This window comes from Hyaena hyaena, unplaced genomic scaffold (genome assembly GCF_003009895.1).
Source record: "Hyaena hyaena isolate Hyena2069 unplaced genomic scaffold, ASM300989v1 scaffold_6, whole genome shotgun sequence".
NCBI lineage: Eukaryota > Metazoa > Chordata > Mammalia > Carnivora > Hyaenidae > Hyaena > Hyaena hyaena.
This window is the reverse complement of record NW_024080638.1, coordinates 793,961-814,059: the sequence shown is the minus strand read 5'-3', so window position 1 is coordinate 814,059 and position 20,099 is coordinate 793,961. Positions and strand designations below refer to the sequence as shown.

At 34.7% G+C, this 20,099-nt stretch overlaps 1 protein-coding gene and 1 long non-coding RNA gene across 5 annotated transcripts in view; one reads left to right on the top strand and one right to left on the bottom strand.

The window, feature by feature from the left end:
* FSD1L (fibronectin type III and SPRY domain containing 1 like) overlaps nucleotides 1–20,099 on the bottom strand; it is a 66,478-nt gene that overhangs the window by 31,009 nt on the left and 15,370 nt on the right. For all 4 annotated transcript variants that reach the window (XR_005529778.1, XM_039239813.1, XM_039239826.1 and 1 more), the window contains exons 2-4: nucleotides 15,559–15,654; nucleotides 14,321–14,452; nucleotides 8,314–8,415 (exon numbers count right to left, since the gene is read on the bottom strand). Coding sequence is in view for 3 of the 4 variants with exons in the window: in XM_039239813.1 (XP_039095744.1) it covers nucleotides 8,314–8,415; nucleotides 14,321–14,452; nucleotides 15,559–15,654 (330 nt within the window). In the remaining variant the exon portion in view is untranslated. The remainder of the gene's footprint in view (nucleotides 1–8,313; nucleotides 8,416–14,320; nucleotides 14,453–15,558; nucleotides 15,655–20,099) is intronic.
* On the top strand, nucleotides 17,575–18,502 carry LOC120236840. Its single transcript, XR_005529781.1, has 2 exons — nucleotides 17,575–17,683; nucleotides 18,288–18,502. It is a non-coding gene; the product is annotated as an uncharacterized LOC120236840 (long non-coding RNA).

The window sequence follows — 20,099 nt, the reverse complement described above, 5'->3', positions numbered from 1 at the left end:
GTCTTGTATTGACCATATCTGGGTGGGCAAGTCTAGCTAACTCTAGGATTCAGTATTAGAAAGCTTGCCCTTTGATATAAGCCAAATTCTCCTGTATCATTTACTGGTATGTGGCTTATCAGCTTTACTGTTTTATCTTATTTCCCAACTAGTTTAGAACTTGGTTAGAGGAATGTTACTTACCAGTCACTCTCAAAGAACCCAACAATCCTGAAGACCATTACTGCCTTTTTTTTTTTTTAATAAACTAAGATTTTCTTTCATCTTTCAAGAACACTATGTGATATGTATGTTTAATTTCCCTACAACTTTTTTTAAAGTAAACTCTATACCCAAAGTGGAGCTCAAACTCATGAGTCTGAGATTAAGATTTGCATGCTCTACTGAGCATGCTCTATTTTTTGAATAGTGTTAAACAGTAAAATTTTTAAAAAGACAAAAAAAGAGAAAACCTTTGTAAAATGTGAGAACAGAAGCAAAAGACACAACGATCTGTCATTTTATCTTTCTTTGTTGAAAGACTAAAAGCTGAAATGTTTTTTAGACAATCAAAAGTTAGGTAAATGCAAAAACTTGTTTTTTCTTACTGGTGTAAAAATTAATGCCTTTTTAAAATTTTTGGTTATTTTATAATAATGAAATAAAAAGAACCCCCTAGCTTCCAGGTAGGTTTTGGTGTCTGAAATGCAGGGCAACACACTACATCACTGCAAATAGATCCAGAGTTAGTCTACATGTCTGTAGACCATGAGATTGCGGAAAATATAAATGCTAATGTATTTCCTTTCTACAAAAATATATCTAAATAGATGATTGTTTTTATGTCAATCTTTGTAAATTATGTATTACCAGTTGAATCACTATGGTCAGTTACTGACCATAGTGGGGGTACCTGGGTGGCTCAGTCAGTTGAGTGTCTGACTTTGGCTCAGGTCATGACTTCCCTGTGAGTTCAAGCTCCACACTGGGCTCTGTGATGGCAGCTCAGAGCCTGGAGCCTGCTTCATATTCTGTGTCTCCCTCTCTCTCAGCCCCTCGCCCACTCATGCGCATGCATTCTCTCTCTCTCAAACATAAATAAAACATTAAAAAAACCTGACTATAGTGATTCAATTTTGTGGCTAGAGTTACTTAATTTAGTAACGGTGGGGGTGCCTGGGTAGCTCAGTTGGTTAAGCATCCAACTTCGGCTCAGGTCATGATCTCACAGTTCGTGGGTTCAAGCCCCGTGTCGGGATCTGTGCTGACAGCCAGCTCAGAGCCTGGAGCCTGTATCAGATTCTGTATCTCTCTCTCTCTCTCTAACCCTCCCCTGCTCACGCTGTCATTCTCTCTCTCTCTCTCTCTTTCTCAGAAATAAAAAAAAAAATTAATTTAGTAATGCTGCCATTTTTTAGTGTGTCTGTGTGCAAGTGTGTGCATGTGCATATGCATGTAAAGCTTTCTTATTATCATTTAATGTACTAGGCTGCTTGTGACAAACCAGAAAAGGAATAGATGAAAAGCCAAATAATGTTGGAAAAACTGTTGTCTTGTGTATCTATACATAAATATACTCAAGTGACCAAACTGAAGACTCAGCAATTCCTCTTTCATTTAAGTTCGAATTTAACACTACATACACTGTGTAAATGCAGAAGGGGTTGAAAAAGTTACTCTGTGCAATGATAAAAGGGTAGAAAGTCTCAAATGCTGAAGATACTTCTCTAAAAGGGCCCAATTTCAAGAAACATCTTAAATTGGGAAATAAATTGTTTAAATTTTTTTCTGTAATTTCTTCTCCCCAAACAGAAATCTATCCAGAAGACATATTGCTATGTTGCTTAATTCCTCTAAGTTTCAATTTCAAGAGTGATTCATTCTGTCAATTAAACATCTCTGCTTACCAGGTACCAAATGATTTCAGAATTTACCACTGCTCTATCTCTAACACATGTTTTTGCATCTACATAATTCCACTTAGTGAATTATGAACAGGCCTCAATGAATCATTAGATTTTTGGGTAATGGCACTGTATATTATTAGAAAGCCTCCAAGAAGTATTAGCCATATCACCTTGCTCAATACCCGTTTTCTATTTCAATTTCAATAACTATTTTTATTTCAATCTTCTACTGAAATCCTGTTTGCCAATGCTTCATTAATCTTTAATGCCATCAGAGATGGCTCCTTTCTCTCCCATTCCCTTCCTCCATCTCTCAATTAATTGTTTTCAAAGTAAATCTTGGGGCGCCTGGGTGGCTCAGTCAGTTAAGCGTCAGACTTAGGCTCAGGTCATGATCTCACGGTTTGTGGGTTCGAGCCCCGCATCTGGCTCTGTGCTGAGAGCTAGCTCAGAGCCTGGAGCCTGTTTCAGATTCTGTGTCTCCCTCTCTCTCTGACCCTCCCCTGCTCATGCTGTCTCTCTCTCTCTCTCTCTCAGAAATAAACAAAACATTAAAAAATTTTAAAAAATAAATCTTACAATTCTGATCCTTTATCAGTTATAGGACTCTGTCACTTGAGACCAAACTTCTCTAAATAGAACTGTAATAAGAGTATAAGTAGGAGTAATTACACATGCTTCTTCATAATTGCCAATTAAATATAAAGACATTAAACCAGATTTTTCCCAATCTCTCTTGGTTTTGATCTGCTATAAGTAGATAAAGAAACTATTTTCTTCCATTAATTTATCCAGCACTCTGAAAGTTCAGATCTTATTGTTCCTTTATTTCTTTTTAATATCCTCATTTTTCTGCTTTTATAGGAAGATGTTACATACAAAGTACCCTAAAATATTAACTAAACTGTGAAGCAACTAACTGAATAGTATTTTCTAAACAGTTAAAATGGGAATAATAATAAAAGCTTTAGATCTTGCTTATTGTACTCAATGAATCATTTACCCAAAAGGAACAAAATTGGAGATTTCAAAATTTCTTCCCAAAAGTTTTAAAACTCATCAGCAAAAAATATGGAGCATGAGACCAAGGTTTAATAGATCTGAGTTTCACACCACATTAACCAGCAAGTCACTTAACTCTTTTAGGATTCAGTTACCTCATCTATAAAGTGACGAGCACTAAAGTATATTTGAACCCCAAAAGTTCATCCTAAACCATCTTATTTTCACATAACAACTTTTAAAAATTATCCAAACTAAACATTTCAACAATCGAATTCTCTGAAATATAGACTAAAATGAAGAGGCCACCAGGGAAAAGTTAGTTAAAATCAGAGCATTAATAAAAAGCAACAAAAATAAGGATACAGTTGACCCTTGAACAACACAGGTTTTGAACTACATGGCCCACTTATATACAGGTTTTTTACAGCACAGTGCTGTAAATGTGTTTTCTTTTCCTTATGATTTTCTTGGTAACATTTTCTTTTCTCTAGCTTACTTTAAGAATTCAGCATATAATAGACATCACACACAAAATATACATTAATCAACTATGGTATAGGTATGGGTTCTGGTCAACAGTAAGCTATGAGTAGTTAAGTTCTGGGTGAATCAAAAGTCATACTGGATTTTAAACTATATGGGGGTCGGTGCTCATAACTGCCATGTTGTTTAAGGGCCAACTGTATATCTGTTTCTGAATAACAACAGAGAAAAATACACTCATGCTGTCAAAACGATGAATGTACCAACAGCTAGATTTCAAAATTCGCATTTGCCTGACAGGATTTATCTTTATTTTGATTTGCAATAGAGTCCAACAGAGTTCCTAGGAACACTCTGAATGCCACACAACACTAAGAAACTTTTCAACTCTTGTCTATATGTTCACATTGTTTTATACTTCAGATTTTCCCATTAGATTGGGAAAGATAATTTTGTAATGTTTCCTTGAGACAATCTGAAAATGACTAAGGGGCAAACATTTAATACTTTCCCAATACTTTTTATAATATGTAATTGAGACTCCTACCCTCACCCCAAAAATACTCTATTAAGGAATAACTTGGGATATGAAAGGGACTCCAAGAAAATGAAAAAGAGGTGGCTCCAAATGTTATTTTCCTTGAGGCAAAAATACCAGCTTAAAAAAAAAAAACAAAAACCAAATACTGCACACCAGCTGAATCCATATATTAAAGGCTTTATATTTTCAATACATATACTTAATCTGTTTATAAAAAGAACTAAAACATGATCATTTAAGCCTTCTTCACAAAGCTATAATAAATAACTTGAAGTAAACTTTGAATGTAGTACTGTATACATCTGTTCTCTGACTAAGCACATTTATATAATAGGAGACTATATACCTGTATGACATAAATGCCCACAAATGAAATAATGTAAAAAAATACAGTTTGGGCTATTCTTTTTGAAAATTGTTTTAAAGTAGGCTTCACGCCCAGTGTGAAGCCCAACCAACGCAGGGCTTAAACTCACGACCCTGAGACCAAGACCTGAGCTGAGATCAAGAGTCAGAAGCTTAACAACTGAGCCACCCAGGTGCCCCCAATATGAGCTATTCTTAACAAATATTTATATTTGTCTTTAAATTATCTTTGTAACTGAAACATTCATGCTTTTGGTAAAGGTTCTCTTCTCTCTTAGCATTCCTGACTTCAACCCACAGAAAGCACTTCTGCAATACTCCTCTTTCCTTGAAAACAGTGAGCTTCAACCCATCTCCTTATTTGCTCTGCCCAGTGGTCAAAGGCTGACAATGAACAATATGCCAATGGTGAGTTACTTTGAGTCAGAAGTGGGAAATACACAAAACCCATCCTCCCTTTTCATCTATGATCAAATGCAGAAGATACTGTTCCCCTTTCACCCCACCTTGTACTTCTTATTCCACTAAAGGCTCCGTGTACAGGTAACCACTCCCTCCCTTCTAGTCTGACAACTGGGTTAGGGGTGGCAAGATAATGAACTGGATGGTTAGTGAGCTGGAAACTGCCCCACAGACTCAGCTCTTTTCATAAGTAGAATTCAAGTTCTAATTTCAGAAATGGGGAAATAGAAATATTAATTTTGTCAAAGGATTTAAGCAATGCTCTGTAGACCAGCTATCAGCAGAGAAGTCATGTTTGGTGGGGTTTTGGCTACTTGCCCATCCAGAAACAAAGTAAATGATCCAAATCTCATCTGCTCGTGATCCTTCTTCATATATTTACCATCAACCAAACTTCTAACAATTAAAAAAAGTTAGTGAAAATAAAACAAATTTGTAATACCAAATTTTGAAAAATTAATGAAAGTATGTTCCAATATCCTTTTGCCTTTGTGCCATTTTTACTCATTCATTTTCAGATTGCCTAATGCTGGTAAATAGCATAGCTTCATATTCAATTATCCTGCTGAGGTACTGCAACATGATCATTTAAATATTAGTACTTAAAGTACTGAAGATAATGAAGTCTAAAAAGACTCAGAGGCTAGATGTCAGCCTACGATTTGTTATGCCCATGAGCTATTCAAATTAATCTGATTTAATTACTTTAATATGGTATATTCATAAACAGTATACCCTGAAAGAATTTATTTTTCCAAATATCTAACAATATACTGTTAACCCAATAATTAATCTTCTAAGTCATCTTCCCTATTATGTCAACAATTCGGTGTTTGAGGCAAGCCTATCTACAGTCCACGCAGCTTGCTAGAAAAGTGAACTTGGTTTGTGACTGGGAATCAAACCATTATTTGGATACTATTTGGATGTACTAAGAAAATAATCACAAACAACTCTCAGTTAAGCATTTTTCTTGAACAATAAACTCAGATTTCTAGGTAGGAAACAATGACAAATAATTTACTTCACCACATTTCCAAATGGTTAAAGCAATTAAGCAGTACTGCACAATGCTGAAAAACCAAAATAATAAAATAAGAAGCAACATGGAACATTAAGAAAACATGTTTAAACTACAATATAATTTATTTTATAAGAACCTTTCCAATTTACAATCAGCTGGGAATAAGTCTGAACAAAGAAAGGACAAAGGAAAAAAAGAAAATAGCAGCCTTTGAGAGCAAGGGGAAAGGACTCAGAAAATAGTGGAAAGAGAAACCTGGAAGAAAAACACTTATCACAGTTCTCCAAAGTGTCTGTCCCTACTTAAATGCAACTGGATTCACACTGTTTTTGAGTACTTTTGTCTATATTTTATTTTATTGTTTTCCTATCTTCTTTCTCACTCTCAGGCTGTTAGTTCCTGTTGTTATGATTATATTTGTCATTAACAGCTACCGCACTCCACTAGAAGGGGACTCTGTTAACAAGTAGGAAACTGAAGGAAAAACTAAAAATTTACTAGCACCATGTATATAAAAGTCACCAGATTCTAAGGAGCTATCACGAAAAAAGAATATTAATTCCTGCCCATGAACTCTATGACACTGATTTTGATGACTCATATTTTTCACTTTCTGTATATTTTTGGGCTATGTTCCAGATATTTGAGATTATCCCATAAACATCCTTTGAATAGGTGATATATATATACTTTTAAAGTCCTTTAAAGAATGATACATTTCCCTCATAATTCCTTTATATAGCAAGTCCTACCAAATGCAAAGAAGAACCTACTTACAAACTATCTCCAAATTCAAGAATTAAGTAATTCACAAATTTATAGCAAAAGAGTTTTTTTATTCATTTCATTAGAAGTAATTAATCCATTTTCGGGGCACCTGGGTGGCTCAGTCGGTTAAGCGTCCTACTTTGGCTCACGTCATGATTTCATGGTTCGTGGGTTCAAGCCCCGCGTCAGGATCTGTGCTCACAGCTAGCTCACAGCCTGGAGCCCGTTTCAGATTCTGTATCTCCCTCTCTCTCTGACCCTCCCTTGCTCACGCTCTCTCTCAGAAATAAATAAAACATTTTAAAAAATTTTAGAAGCAATTAATCATTTTTAAAATTCAATTTCAAAATGCAAAGGATGTAAGCCACCAAAACGTTACCTTCTCAAGGAAGCTTTTTCTACCTTCGATTCAGAGAAAAATCATGAAATTAAAATATTAGATGGATAAAAATGGATTATAAAACCACACTAACGAAGTTCACTTATACTCCACAAAGACCAAGAAAATATCAAATTCAAATATCTTAACAAGTTTACTACATAGTATATATTTTACTAATTATATATAGCTCAAGTTCCCACTTTTCTCACACCTTTTTTTAAAATATATTCTACATCCATATTCTACATCAAATAGAGTGTATTTGATTTGGTAAATTGGTAATCATTTAAAAATGACCCAACTTAAAATAAAAATTAGAATCTAGAATTCAGAATCTCTTAAATACAAGGATCTAGGTTAAAGCATAAATAGTCTTATTATTCTACTGTTTACATTTCATACCAAACATAGCCTTCATATAAGATCCTACATTTTCAGGGCACCTGGGTGGATCAGTTAGTTAAGCGTCCAACTCTTGATTTCAGCTCAGGTCATGATTTCACAGGTTTGTGAATTCAAGCCCCACATCAAATGCCACACAGACAGTGCAGAGCCTGCCTGGGATGCTCTCTCTTCATCTCTCCCTCTGCCCTTCCCCTGCTCTTGTGTGCATGCTGTCTAAATAAATAAGTAAACTTAAAAACAAGAACCTACATTTTCTGTATTTTAACAAAACATTCACACAATTACACTAAGCAATGGGACATTTAATAATGGATTTAATAACAAATTCCACTAGGTTACAGTGCTCATCTGCATCAAGTGAGGTTTTCTCAATCAGCTCAGAGAAGGAATACAAAACTAGATTTTTAAAAAGGTTAATAGCGATATCAATCTTCTTTCCTAAGTCAAAAAATGCTTATAATAAAGGTATGACTCAGCTAAAAAACACAAGTACCCTTAAAATAAATGACCAACAGGGATGTAACTGAAAAAGAAAATAACTTGATTCATTTGAATAGAGCATTAAAGAGCAATTAAATAATTTGTTCTTGACCCCAAAGACACAACTAGGTGCCTGCTTTAGAATACACAAATATATAGCAATTTACTTAACAAATTCCAAGTCGATTTATTTATTTTTAATTTTTGAACAAAAGAGAGAGCATATGAGTAGAAGAGAGGGGCAGAGGGAGAGAAAGAATCCCAAGCAAGCTCCATGATCAGCATCGAGCCCAACGTGGGGTTCAGTCCCATGACCCTGGGATCATGACCTGAGCTGAAATCAAAAAAAGCTGGATGTTCAACCGATTTAGCCACCCAGGCACCCTCCCCAAAGACTTTTTTAGAATTAGAAATAAATAATTCTGAATAAATCCCAAACTGAAGGGGAAAGCACCATTTTTTCAAACAAAACTTTTCTATTTAAGTGTTTCGTTTTCTGTTTTTTTGGTACCTTTGAGAATTCTTCAGGTTCCTTTAGATCTAATGACCGTGTTGCAAATTCTAGTAGTTCTTCTGAGTTCTCCAAGGCATTATTACATTGACTGAGCTGACTCTAAAAAATAATAAAAATAAATCTTTAAAATAAATTTCCTATTTCCATGAGAATCTTAACTATATATTGTTATAATGAACTTATAATTTTAGTAGCAAAAATTGAACAAAATTATTTTAGGGAGTTATTAAAGCAACATAATCACTAGTCACATTTATAAGAAATTTTAATTATTTTAATATATTGTATTTAACATCTTTCCATAATTTGCCTAAAATAGCTTAACCGCATGCAGATATAGATATACCCATCATTTGAAAACACAAAAGAAAATAAAGCAGTTATAAAAAGCTGGGGTCACATTTACTTAAAAATTCTTCTCAATCAGGGTAATCAGAAAACTATCAACAATTAAATTAAAATATCAAAATAATCCATCTGCAGACAACATCCTCTATAAATTAAGACTAAATTTCTTGATGATACTTAACAATTTAAACTAAAGTTTATGAATCAAGGTATATACATTCATTTAAGCACAATTTTAATATTCCATTTATCACATTACTCAAATAATACATATTACCATAAATGCTAATTTACAGTTTCCAAAATTGGGTAACATAGGAATCACAAATGCAACTGGCAAGATTTCAAAATAAATAAAGAGGAACAAAAGATAGTAACTGTCACAGTGGTGTATCTATTATGGTGATATACTAATTTCAAGTACCAGTCTTTCTTAGTCAGTTCTCTTCCACTCTATCATCTGTGGTCTAAAACTAAGCCCAGTCATGAAAAACTATTGTTAGTGATACCTTTAAACAAAGAAACAGACATATTTCTAAGTTTTTAATGTACCCAACCAAGATTCTTTTCTTTAGAATATTAATATCTATTATTATCTAGTCCATATTCAAATCTACTTAGGTTTCCCTTAAAATCAGCACTAAAGATAAACTATGGCTCATTTTCTTAGTTTCTGGATGTGTTATATTTTAACTTTGGAAAAACAGAATAGTTTTACCATATTTTGGGCTAAAATAGGGTTTCATGTGTTATTCTAAGAACCCAATAATAATCTCCTAAAAATACTGCTCCTCCTATGAGTAAAACTCTTATGAGCTCCAAGGAATAATTAACAAACCACCATTTGAAATATCTCAATTGTAGGAGAGCTTTATGAAAAGTTTAAGCAAAATCACTGAGAATAAAATGGTAGCTATAAATGGTCTACACAGGGTCATCAGGACAGAGTAAGTTAATGTAGTTTTAAAGTGAGAAATAACAAAAATAATAAGGAATATATCTCAAGGAACTATTAAAATAAAAGAATCCAATTTGAGGTCAAAGTTTAAGATAAAATATCTTATTCTAAGAAAATGCTATGAATTCACTTTCAAGTCAAGAGGGAAAGTTAAAAAGAAGTGTAAAAAGAATTCAATTTAAAGAGCAATAACTTATCAGTTACTTAGAGAAATTAATAAAATCTTAATGAAAACAACGTATTATAGAGTTTGTGAACCCAAAAGAAAAGCAGAAATGCTCTACTGTCTCCAACTAAAGAAGGAAATGGCATCAATAGTTAAGTTGTGATTCTTCTTAATGTTTGTTTTTTAAACTATTCCAATAAACCTTTTATGATCTGAATTACCATTAGGCTGATATCACCATAACTTTTCCTTTGAATCATAACACAAAAACATCCTCAAGAATGAAGTTCTCTTCACTAAGCTTATATTTCAACAACTCACAGTCTTATTTATAGCTTATTGTCCCCTCAATATCTCTTGATCTCCCCTAGATCACTATTCTTATGAAAAAAAAATTGCCAAAATTTTGCGGCATTGAGGAGCAGCAAGTATTAAGAGTTACTAAAGATAATCAGGTATAAGATAAAAAAAAGGAAAAAAACCAATAGAATCTCTGGAAAAAATGAAGATCTCAAGTGATTATTTACAGGAAGAGAAAATGGTCTAACATCCTTGTAGCCACTACTTTGAAACAGTATTTGGAATTCTGCTTCTATTTTCTGCAATGTTCTGAATTCTCCATCATTATTCAACAGCCAGTGATGAATTTGATAGAATACTTGACAAAAAAAATTAGAGTAAAATCATCCCTTTTAAAAAGAGCCCAAATGTAAATTTAATGGAAGACTTCCATGAATCAGATCAATTGCAAAAAAACAAAAAACAAAAAAACCCCAAAACCATATTCATTATGAAGTAATTAAGATTCACAAAATCCAAAGTAAACAAAGTTCATCTGAGACAATAAGAAAAAGAGTTTAAAAAAAAAAAAGAGTTTAAATAAATTTCTACGACCCAATTTTGTATTACTGGCAATTTAGTCAACTAGAAATAGAAATTCAATAGTGTATAAGTGCAATAAATGCAGCCTGTTCTACGAAGAGCACTGTAGATTTTACGTGTACACACATATATCCAGCTCTGTATATGACTGCCAGGAAATAGGTTCTCAAATTAAAATATCACAGCTCTTTTGGAAGTCTAAAGACATATTTTATTTTTTTTAATGTTTTTATTTATTTTTGAGAGAAAGACAGAGCGAGTGGGAGAGGGGCAGAGAGAGAGAGAGAGAGAGAGGGAGACACAGAATCTAAAGCAGGCTCCAGGCTCTGAGCTGTCAGCACAGAGCCCAACACAGGGCTTGAACTCATGAGTGTGAGATCATGACCTGAGCCGAAGTCGCTCAACCAACTGAGCCACCCAGGTGCGCCAAAAGACATATTTTAAACCAAACTCCACAATGGATAGTAATTATCTAATTCTGAAAATCTCAAACATCTTGAGTTAACAAGGAACTCTTTTTTTTACGTTTATTTATTTATATTGAGAGAGAGAAAGAGAGCAAGTGGGGGAGGGGCAGAGAGGGAAAGAGAATCCCAAGTTGGCTCCATACTGTCAGCATGGAGTCTGATGTGTAGCTCAAACTCACGAACCTGTGAGATCATGACCAGAGCCAAAATCAAGAGTTGGACACTTAATCAACTGAGCCACCCAGGCACCCCAAAGAATAACACTTGTAAAAATCAAAATCCACAAGCCATGACATAAATGATACAGATCTATCCTCCAAATTGGTACTGACTTGACTTCAAGATGATTTTAAGACTTTTCCAGACTTTGAATGTTGATGATCTTAACAACTGACCTACCTCTTAACTGAAATAACCCCTCTTACCTTTATTAAGCCTTTCCTCCCTTCAAAGCACTTCAAATCAGTTTTTTTTTTTTTAAGTTTATTTTATTTTGAGAGAGAGAGCATAAGCAGGGGAAGGGCAGAGAGAGGGAGGGAGATTCTCAGGAACCATTAAACCATGTCTGAGCTGAAATCAGGAGTCAAATGCTTTAACCGACAGAGCCACCTGGGCTCCTCAAAATTGAAATACTGCACTCTTAAGTAAACTTAACCAAAGAGGCAAAAGACCTATACACTGAATGCTATAAAACTACTGCTGAAAGAAATTAAAGCTGATAGAAATAAATGGAAAGATATCCCATGATCTGGATTGGAAGATTTAATATTATTAAAATGTCCATACCACCCAAATCAATCTACAAATTTAATTCAATCCCTATCAAAATTTCATGGCATCTTTTTTGCAGAAACAGAAAAAAAAAAATGTTAAAATTCATATGGAATCCCAAGGGACCCAAAAGTGCCAAACAATCCTGAAAAAGAAGAATCAACCTGGACACCTCATTCACACTTTTTGATTTTTAAACTTATTACAAAGGTACAGTAATCAGGACAGTATGATACTGGCATAGAGACAGACATATAGACCAGTGGAACAATACAGAGCGCAGAATGAATCCCTCACATACCCAGTTAAATGATCTTTGATAAGAGTGTCAAACCACACCATGAGAAAACTACAGAATCTTTTCAGACAAACAGTGCTGGAAAAACTGGATACTCACATGCAAAATAATGAATTGAGACTCTTACCTGACATTACATACAAAAATCAACTATAAACAGATTCAAGACTTTAAGCCCCCACATTATAAAACTGGTAGGAGAAAACACAGAGGAAAAGCTTCATGACACTGGATTTGCAATAATTTCTTGGCTATAACACCAAAAGCAAAAAGAGACTGATGAGACTACCAAACTTTAAAATTTCCCCATATTAAAGGTAATAATCAACACAGTGAAAAGGCAACCTTTGGAATGGTAGAAAATAATTACAAGTTCTACATCTGACAAAGCGTTAATATCCAGAATATATAAAGAACTCCTATAATTCAACAACAAAAAAAAACAACCCAAATAAAAAATGAGCAAGAGGCCTGAATAAACATTTCTCCAAAGAAGATATACAAATGGGTAACAGTATATGAAAAGATGCTCAACATTATTAATCATTAGAGATGTAAATCAAAACTACAATGAGATATCATCTCACATCCATTAAGATGGCTACTACTGGGGTACCTGGGTGACTCAGTTGGTTAATTATCCAATTTCACCTCAGGTCATGATCTCACATGAGTTCGAGCCCCACAACAGGCTCTGTTCTGACAGCTCAGAGCCTGGATCCTGCTTCGGATTCTACGTTTCCCCCTTTCTCTACCCCTCCCTTGCCTGTGCTCGCTCTCTCTCTCTCTCTCTCAAAAGATAAAATAAATATTTAAAAAAAAAAGATGGCCACTACCAAAAAATATTTAAACTATGGATGAATGCAAGATGGTAGTCAAAAGGTACAAATTTTCAGTTATAAATAAGTTCTGGCAATGTAATATACAGCATGGTGAATACAATTAATAGTACTGTATTGCACATTTTTGAGGCCCCCAACATAGGTCTCAAACTCACGACCCCAAGATCAAGAGTTGCAGGTTCTACCAAATGAGCCAGCCAGGTCCCCCTACTGTACTGTATATATAAACATTGCTAAGAGAGTAGTTCTTAAAAGTTCTTATCACAAGAAAAAAAGGTCTGTAACTATGTGTAGTGATGGCTGTCAATGAGACTTACTGTGATGGTCATTTTGCGATACGTAAATAGCAAATTATTATATTGTACACCTAAAACTAATAAAACGTTATAGGTCACATCTCAATTTAAATAAAAAATGACAGTAATAAAAATAATAAAATAGGGGGGCACCTGGGTGGTTCAGTCAGTTAAACATCTGACTCTTGATTTCGGGTCATGGTCATGATCTCACACAGTTTGTGGGATCATCCTGTGTTGGGCTCCATTCTGACAGCAAAGCCTACTTGGGATTTTCTCTCTTCCTCTTTCTCTCTGCCCCTCCCCCACTCACCTTCATTCTTTTCCCAAATCACCCTCACTCTTTTCCTCTCTCTTTCAGAATTAAATAAAAGTAGTTAAGAGGGTAAATCTTAGATTTTTATCACAAATAAGGAGAAAAAAAGAGGCACCTTGGTGGCTCAGTCGGTTAAGCATCTGATTCTTAATTTCAGCTCAGGTCATTATCTCACAATTTGTGAGTTCAAGCCCCACATCCGGCTCTGCACTGACCTCGAGGAGGCTGCTTCAGATACTCTGTCTCCTTCTCCCTCTGACCCTCCCCCACTTGCTCTCTCTCTCAAAATTAAGTGACATTTTTTTTAATGTTTATTTTTTGAGAGAAAGAAAGTGACCAGGGGAGGGGCAGAGAGAGAGAGGGACAGAGAATTCAAAGAAGTGGGCTCTATGCTGACAGCAGTGAACCTGATGCAGGAATTGAACTCAAGAACCGTGAGACCATGATCTGAGACAAAGTCAGACACTCAAACAACTGAGCCACCCAGGTACCCCAAAAATAAACATTTAAAAAAAAAGATAAAACAAGATATCTATGAACAAAACAAAGTTAATAACCATTCTTCTTCAACATTAAAGTAGTTATTCACAGAAATTCACTGATTTTTGTTGTACTAAATAGAAGAAAATATTCATATTTAAATATGTTGCATGATCTCACCTGTAACTCTTGTGATTTACGAGCTTGTTCCTGCTTGATACTGTTAATCATACTTTCTTTCACCTCATCCAAAATAGAATATAAACTATCAAATTCTTCATCTAACTCTGAAAGTATGTTAGAAGAATTTTCCTGTTTAATAAACAAAACAACGATTTTACTGAAGAGCTGTTAAACATTTGAAAGCTAATACTTATCAGAGAACAGATTCATATTATAAACTACCTCAGCCTAACATCATATAAACAACAAAATTCTAATACCTGACATAACCTTTAAAAACAGGTAAATACTAGAAGATGGCTGCTAATGCTGAAAGCACTCTCTCAGTTAATGCTAGGAGTTAAGCAGCATTTTACGGACTAGCCTATACCTTCTTCATCTTTTACAGCAATGTTTCCACAGGATAATGTGAAAAGTTGCTTTAAGGTTGCCAACTTTGCCCAGACCTTTGTCAGGTTCCAAGGCAGACCCTAAGCCAGTGGTTCTCAACGTCTGTCATACACTAGAATCATCAATGAAATATTTTAATAAAATACTTCAGAGATTTTGATTCCATAACTGAAGAGAAGTTTGAGCCTATAGGGATGGGACTAATTTTGTGTAAATCTTAAAATCCTTCAGGTTGTTTACAACAGTGCATTTACATAAGATATACAGAATTTAAAAGACCAAGCAATTCCTTACTGAATTCTAAGAGATTTATCAAACACTGAATTTTAGTGCTTGAAGGAACCTCAGAAGTCATCTTCTGACTAGAATTTGTAGTCAAAGTCCTAAATTTTAGGAATTAAAATACAGAAAAGTGACTTTGCCCAAGCCACACAAGTAGTTACCAGTGGCAGAATCAATAAAGCATTTCAAACCTATTAGCTTCCCAGAGTTCCTCACCCTCTCATTAAGCAAGATTCTATTTCAACAATAACTTAAAATATCTGTGAAATCTCTAGATAAGCAATATCCACACTTGCAGTAATTATGAGATAGAAGAAATTATCTTAGGCATTTTTCAACTAAGATGAATCATTCCATTAAGAGAAGTAATCATACCAGTTAAGAGAACTAATATGTAACAATCTACTATCATGTCATAAACCAAATTATCTGCATTTAAAAACCCTGCTCCCACCTCCTTTAGTTCATAATCTAGAGTTGATGGAGTATATTTATTTATATTGTTTGGCCCAACAATCATTCATTGTGACATATTAACACAAACATTTTTTAAAGAGTCATACCTGAACTCCTTTTAGTGTTTGATTTAGTGTATCAATAAAGTTCTGAATTTCATCATTTTTATTTGCCAGGGTTGAAATGATCCTTTGTAGAGCTTCCTACAATTAAAATAAACAAAAACACGTACCATTTTGATATTTTAATGAAAAAATTATAAATTGTAACAATTCTCTAAACAAACCATAAGAGAAGCAATGTAAAGTTTCTCATTGTTAAATTTCCAAAGGCCTAGAATTACAAAAGATGGGCGATGTATTTATACTGTTTTAAAACCTCTTATTCCTAGTGTACAACTTAATCACCACCACACCTTTTATACTAAAGACGATCAACAGTATTATTTTAGGTCATAGGGCCATGGCCAAGGAATAGAACCAAATCCTTAAATGCTGCAAAAACAAATGGAATTTTTTTTAATACAGTATTAGGATATGAGGAACGAAAGCAAAAAGGAAGTAAAATTTGACATTTTATTTATTTATAAAAATAAACATACTTTAGAAATATGAAAGCGATAATAAATTTGCAGCTAAAATTACATTCATTGCAGCGTTTATAGATGCTGTAAAACCATAACAAATAAGCAATTTTAGTAACAAATTTAAGTAACAAATCAGACTTTTTGATAATGCTTCCCATTTAAATAAAACACTTGGTATTTAATCTTTCATACTCTCTAGGTCAGTGCTGTACAATAAAATCTTATGCTATGATGAACATGTCCTATACACTTGCTGTCCCATATTACCATATGGTATATGGAGCTAATGAGCTCTTGAAATGTAGACAGAATAACTGAGGAACTAAGTTTATTTTTTTTAACTTTAATTATTTTCACTTTTTATAGCCGCATGTGATAAGTACTATCATAGTGGACAGCACAGGTCTAGGTATTCAGTAACTCTTCATGGGCAGTAACAGCAAAATCCAAACAAGGTACTTGTATTCTCAGTAAAAATCCAATGCAAGTACTTTTACTTCATAATCATCCCAGAAAAACAACCCTTATTGCTGTAAGCTCCTACAAGTGTAAATATTTTAATACCCTATAAGACTTGGTAATAAAGGTTCTCCTCAAAATATAATCAGATATTGATAAAGCGCTATATATAAAGAACTCAAGAAATAATTTGATAAAGGGATAATATTTTGTATAAATGTTCATAAAGCTTTATAACAGTGAAAAATTAAAAAACAATCACAAGTTATCATTTAATTCTTACAAGAATCCCTGGAAATAGGAGGCATTATCATCATCCCTAAGGCTGCCTAGGGCCCTCTGCTGTCTGTATTCACTTACCTATACTATTTATTCCCATCCTCACTGCTGGTGGTATTTTAGTATACTAACACAATGAAGTTATGCTATGAAAGAAGATCAACACCAGGAGTTAGCTGTTTATCCTGTTGGTGTTCCTCCCAGATATGGGTACATACACCAAGATTTGAATACAGAAGACAACCAGCAGAGTGGAGGAATGAAGCCAGGACTTGGGGGAAGGGTGTAGGACAGGTGAGGAGTGAGAATGGTAATACAGAGATGTAGGAAAGGAGTGCAGAGGACTTGAGTCTTCCAGTTATTCATCCAAGACAGGTTTCATATATATTTAAAAACAACACAATGGAAGAGTAAAAATGGTTTTGCACAATCACTGGACTATGTAGAGTAAGCTTCAATCAAGGCTGGGTTCTTTCTGGTAAATGGACTGTAGCTGTCTCCCCCTTTGTCACCCCTAACAGCAGGGCTACATCCATATTGTACAGATGACAAAAGGGTAGTAACTGCTAGTAAGGTAAATATTATGCTCAGTCTATCTCCAAAGTCCATGGTGTTTACCACTTTAGGACACTCTCAATCTAACCAATTTGCCCATCAAATGAAATATCCACACAATAAATTACATATTCTTTTAAATTTTTGGTTTGCTAAGACTCTTCAATAACATATAAAACTGCTGGAATTTCCACAGTAGAGAATCACTGCTTGAGGTTTAGCTCCGCCCACTGCTAAGCATACTTGTGAACTTCAAGGTAAGAGTCTTCTAGAAGAGATCTTATCCCATGAAAAAGGAGGAGCGAGGACCAATGAATTCAACCCAATAACAAATGTTCATCACCAGGATATATGTGAGTTCAATAAAAACTGGAGGAACTTTCACAAAAAAAACTGTCAAACACTAGTATATAAAAAATGCAGACCTAAGTTCAGAGCCAAAAAAGATATCTCCCTAGTACAAAACAGCTTTCCAACTTTTATTTATAGAAGCAAACTCTGTACTTAGGGAATTTTGAAGGAAAAAATTCTTTGGAGAGAGCTGAACCATACTGCCCCAGCTAGGTAACCTCTAAGCTCCAAGGATTTTAATGAGAAGCCTCCCTACCTTTCTAAAGCTCCCTGCTATTTACTGGATATTGTCAAAGACATCTAAATGCTCTAATTTTTGTTAAGGTTTCAAATACATTTTTTATACTTTTAAGGGTTATCCAACTACTAAAAGTTAATAGACTCTGTTGTCACAGTGATGTTAGAGGGAAGAATACAGCCTTTACCAACTGCAATGTACAATAGATACGTAGTGAAGGCCCAATAGTAGCCACTTCAAAAAAGTAAAATAGGTGAAATTAATTTCAATATTTTACTTAAGCAAATTAATCCAAAATATTATTTCAGCATGTAATAAAAATTTAACAATTAACTGAGTTCCTTTTTTTCCTTCTTTTTCGGTACTAGGTCTTCAAACTGTGGCATGTACTTTACAGTTACAGCACATCTCAATTCAAATTAGTCACATTTCCAGTGCTCGACAACCATATGGAGCTAGAAGCTACCATACTGGACAACACAGCTGTAGAGGCCTAAACCATCCAAATAGTCCATATATTTCTAAGAGTGGGGATAGGGCAGATCTGCTTTATTTGCAGTTAATAATAAAAAACTTAAAAGCTTTCTGAATCTTTTTCTTGGAATACCACAATTTCTATATATGCTTACCATATGCCAAATTCTTGAATTATAATATCTGTACATGAATATAAGCTAAAATGTTACAACCTTTACCAGAATTCCACTATTTCCCAGCTTCTATTTATTAAATATTACCTTTAGAAATGGAAAAGTTATATTATAATATTGCCACTCTCAAAAAAAAAAAAGGTGCATAAGCAGCTCTTCTTTGGGGATCCCTCTAATACCATAACAAGAGAAATACACTCTTCTCTTCTGTAATACTTAAACTGCTCATTGCTTTGGTTGGAAAAACTTAAACATCCATGACAATATTGGCGTCTGACAAAAACAGAGCTGCACGTGAAGATACCAGACATGTAAGCTATACAAACTCAAAGAATCATCAGGATAATTCTGTTTTTTGTGTATGGTGCTGCTCCATACCTCCAGGATAATACCCTGAGATTACAGTTAATCTTAGAGTAAAGACCATAAAAAAATCTAATGGTAAAGCCTAATCCCTTTTAATTCATTAAAAATTCTGCTATCACCAGAAAATGAAAAATGACCTTTCTAAATCTTTATTAGCCCTTGAAGTGTTAATAGCAGTATATCTGCACAGAAACCCTACACTAAGTTTTTGGGGTAGTGGTATTCTATATGAATTACCCAAGGCTTTAAAAATACCATACTCCCCCAAAAAGTGGTTGGGAAGGAAAAGTCTTTAAAGGCTGATGTAGGGGGTGCCTGGGTGGCTCAGTGCGTTAAGCGTCCGACTTTGGCTCAGGTCTTGAGCTCATGGTTTGTGAGCTCAAGCCCCACGTCAGTCTCTGTGCTGACAGCTCAGAGCCTGGAGCCTGCTTCAGATTTGGTGTCTCCCTCTCTCTCTGCCCTTCCCCTGGTTGTTCTCTCTCTCTCTCTCTCAAAAATAAATAAATATTAAAAAAAAATTTTTTTAAAGGCTGATACAGTATTTCAAGGAAACATCTCATTCTTTGAGGAAAGAATGTTTTATGGCTCACATTTTGTACTTCACTGGGAGTTCTAGTACAGAATGAGGGTCTATCACAGAACTCCTAAGTAAAGGGCCTATATCCAGAGAAAGACATCTTACCTTACTGCCAAAGTAGCAAAGACTGAAGTCTGAGATTCTCAGGGGGGTGCAACTCCAATTTCTAGATAGGGAGAGGCTTTGGAGTCTTTGCTGTAATATACATCACTGAGATGCTATACAAGCCAGCTGTAGAGGGCTTTGGGGCCTCAGCATTTCAGATGACCTATGCTTTAATCGCTACCAAATTCATTAGTAGACATGGCTGCAGAGGAAGCAATCATCCAGATGAGAAAGAGTCAGAACCCAAAGCAGCCAATGTGACCTTGGTAATAATCTAATATAGATAAAGTGCTGCCTCTATTCTAAGCTTAGAAGAAAAAAAGAGCAGTAACCTGAAAGTTCTTCAAGGATAGGCTGCTGAAGGGCTCCAGAAGTTCTAAAGCTACTTTCCCTTTAATCTGGAGAGGATGAGCAAATGCAAAAGACTGTAATCAAGGGCTCACATTTAGTATTTTCCTATAGTGGAAGTTCATCAGGAAGGG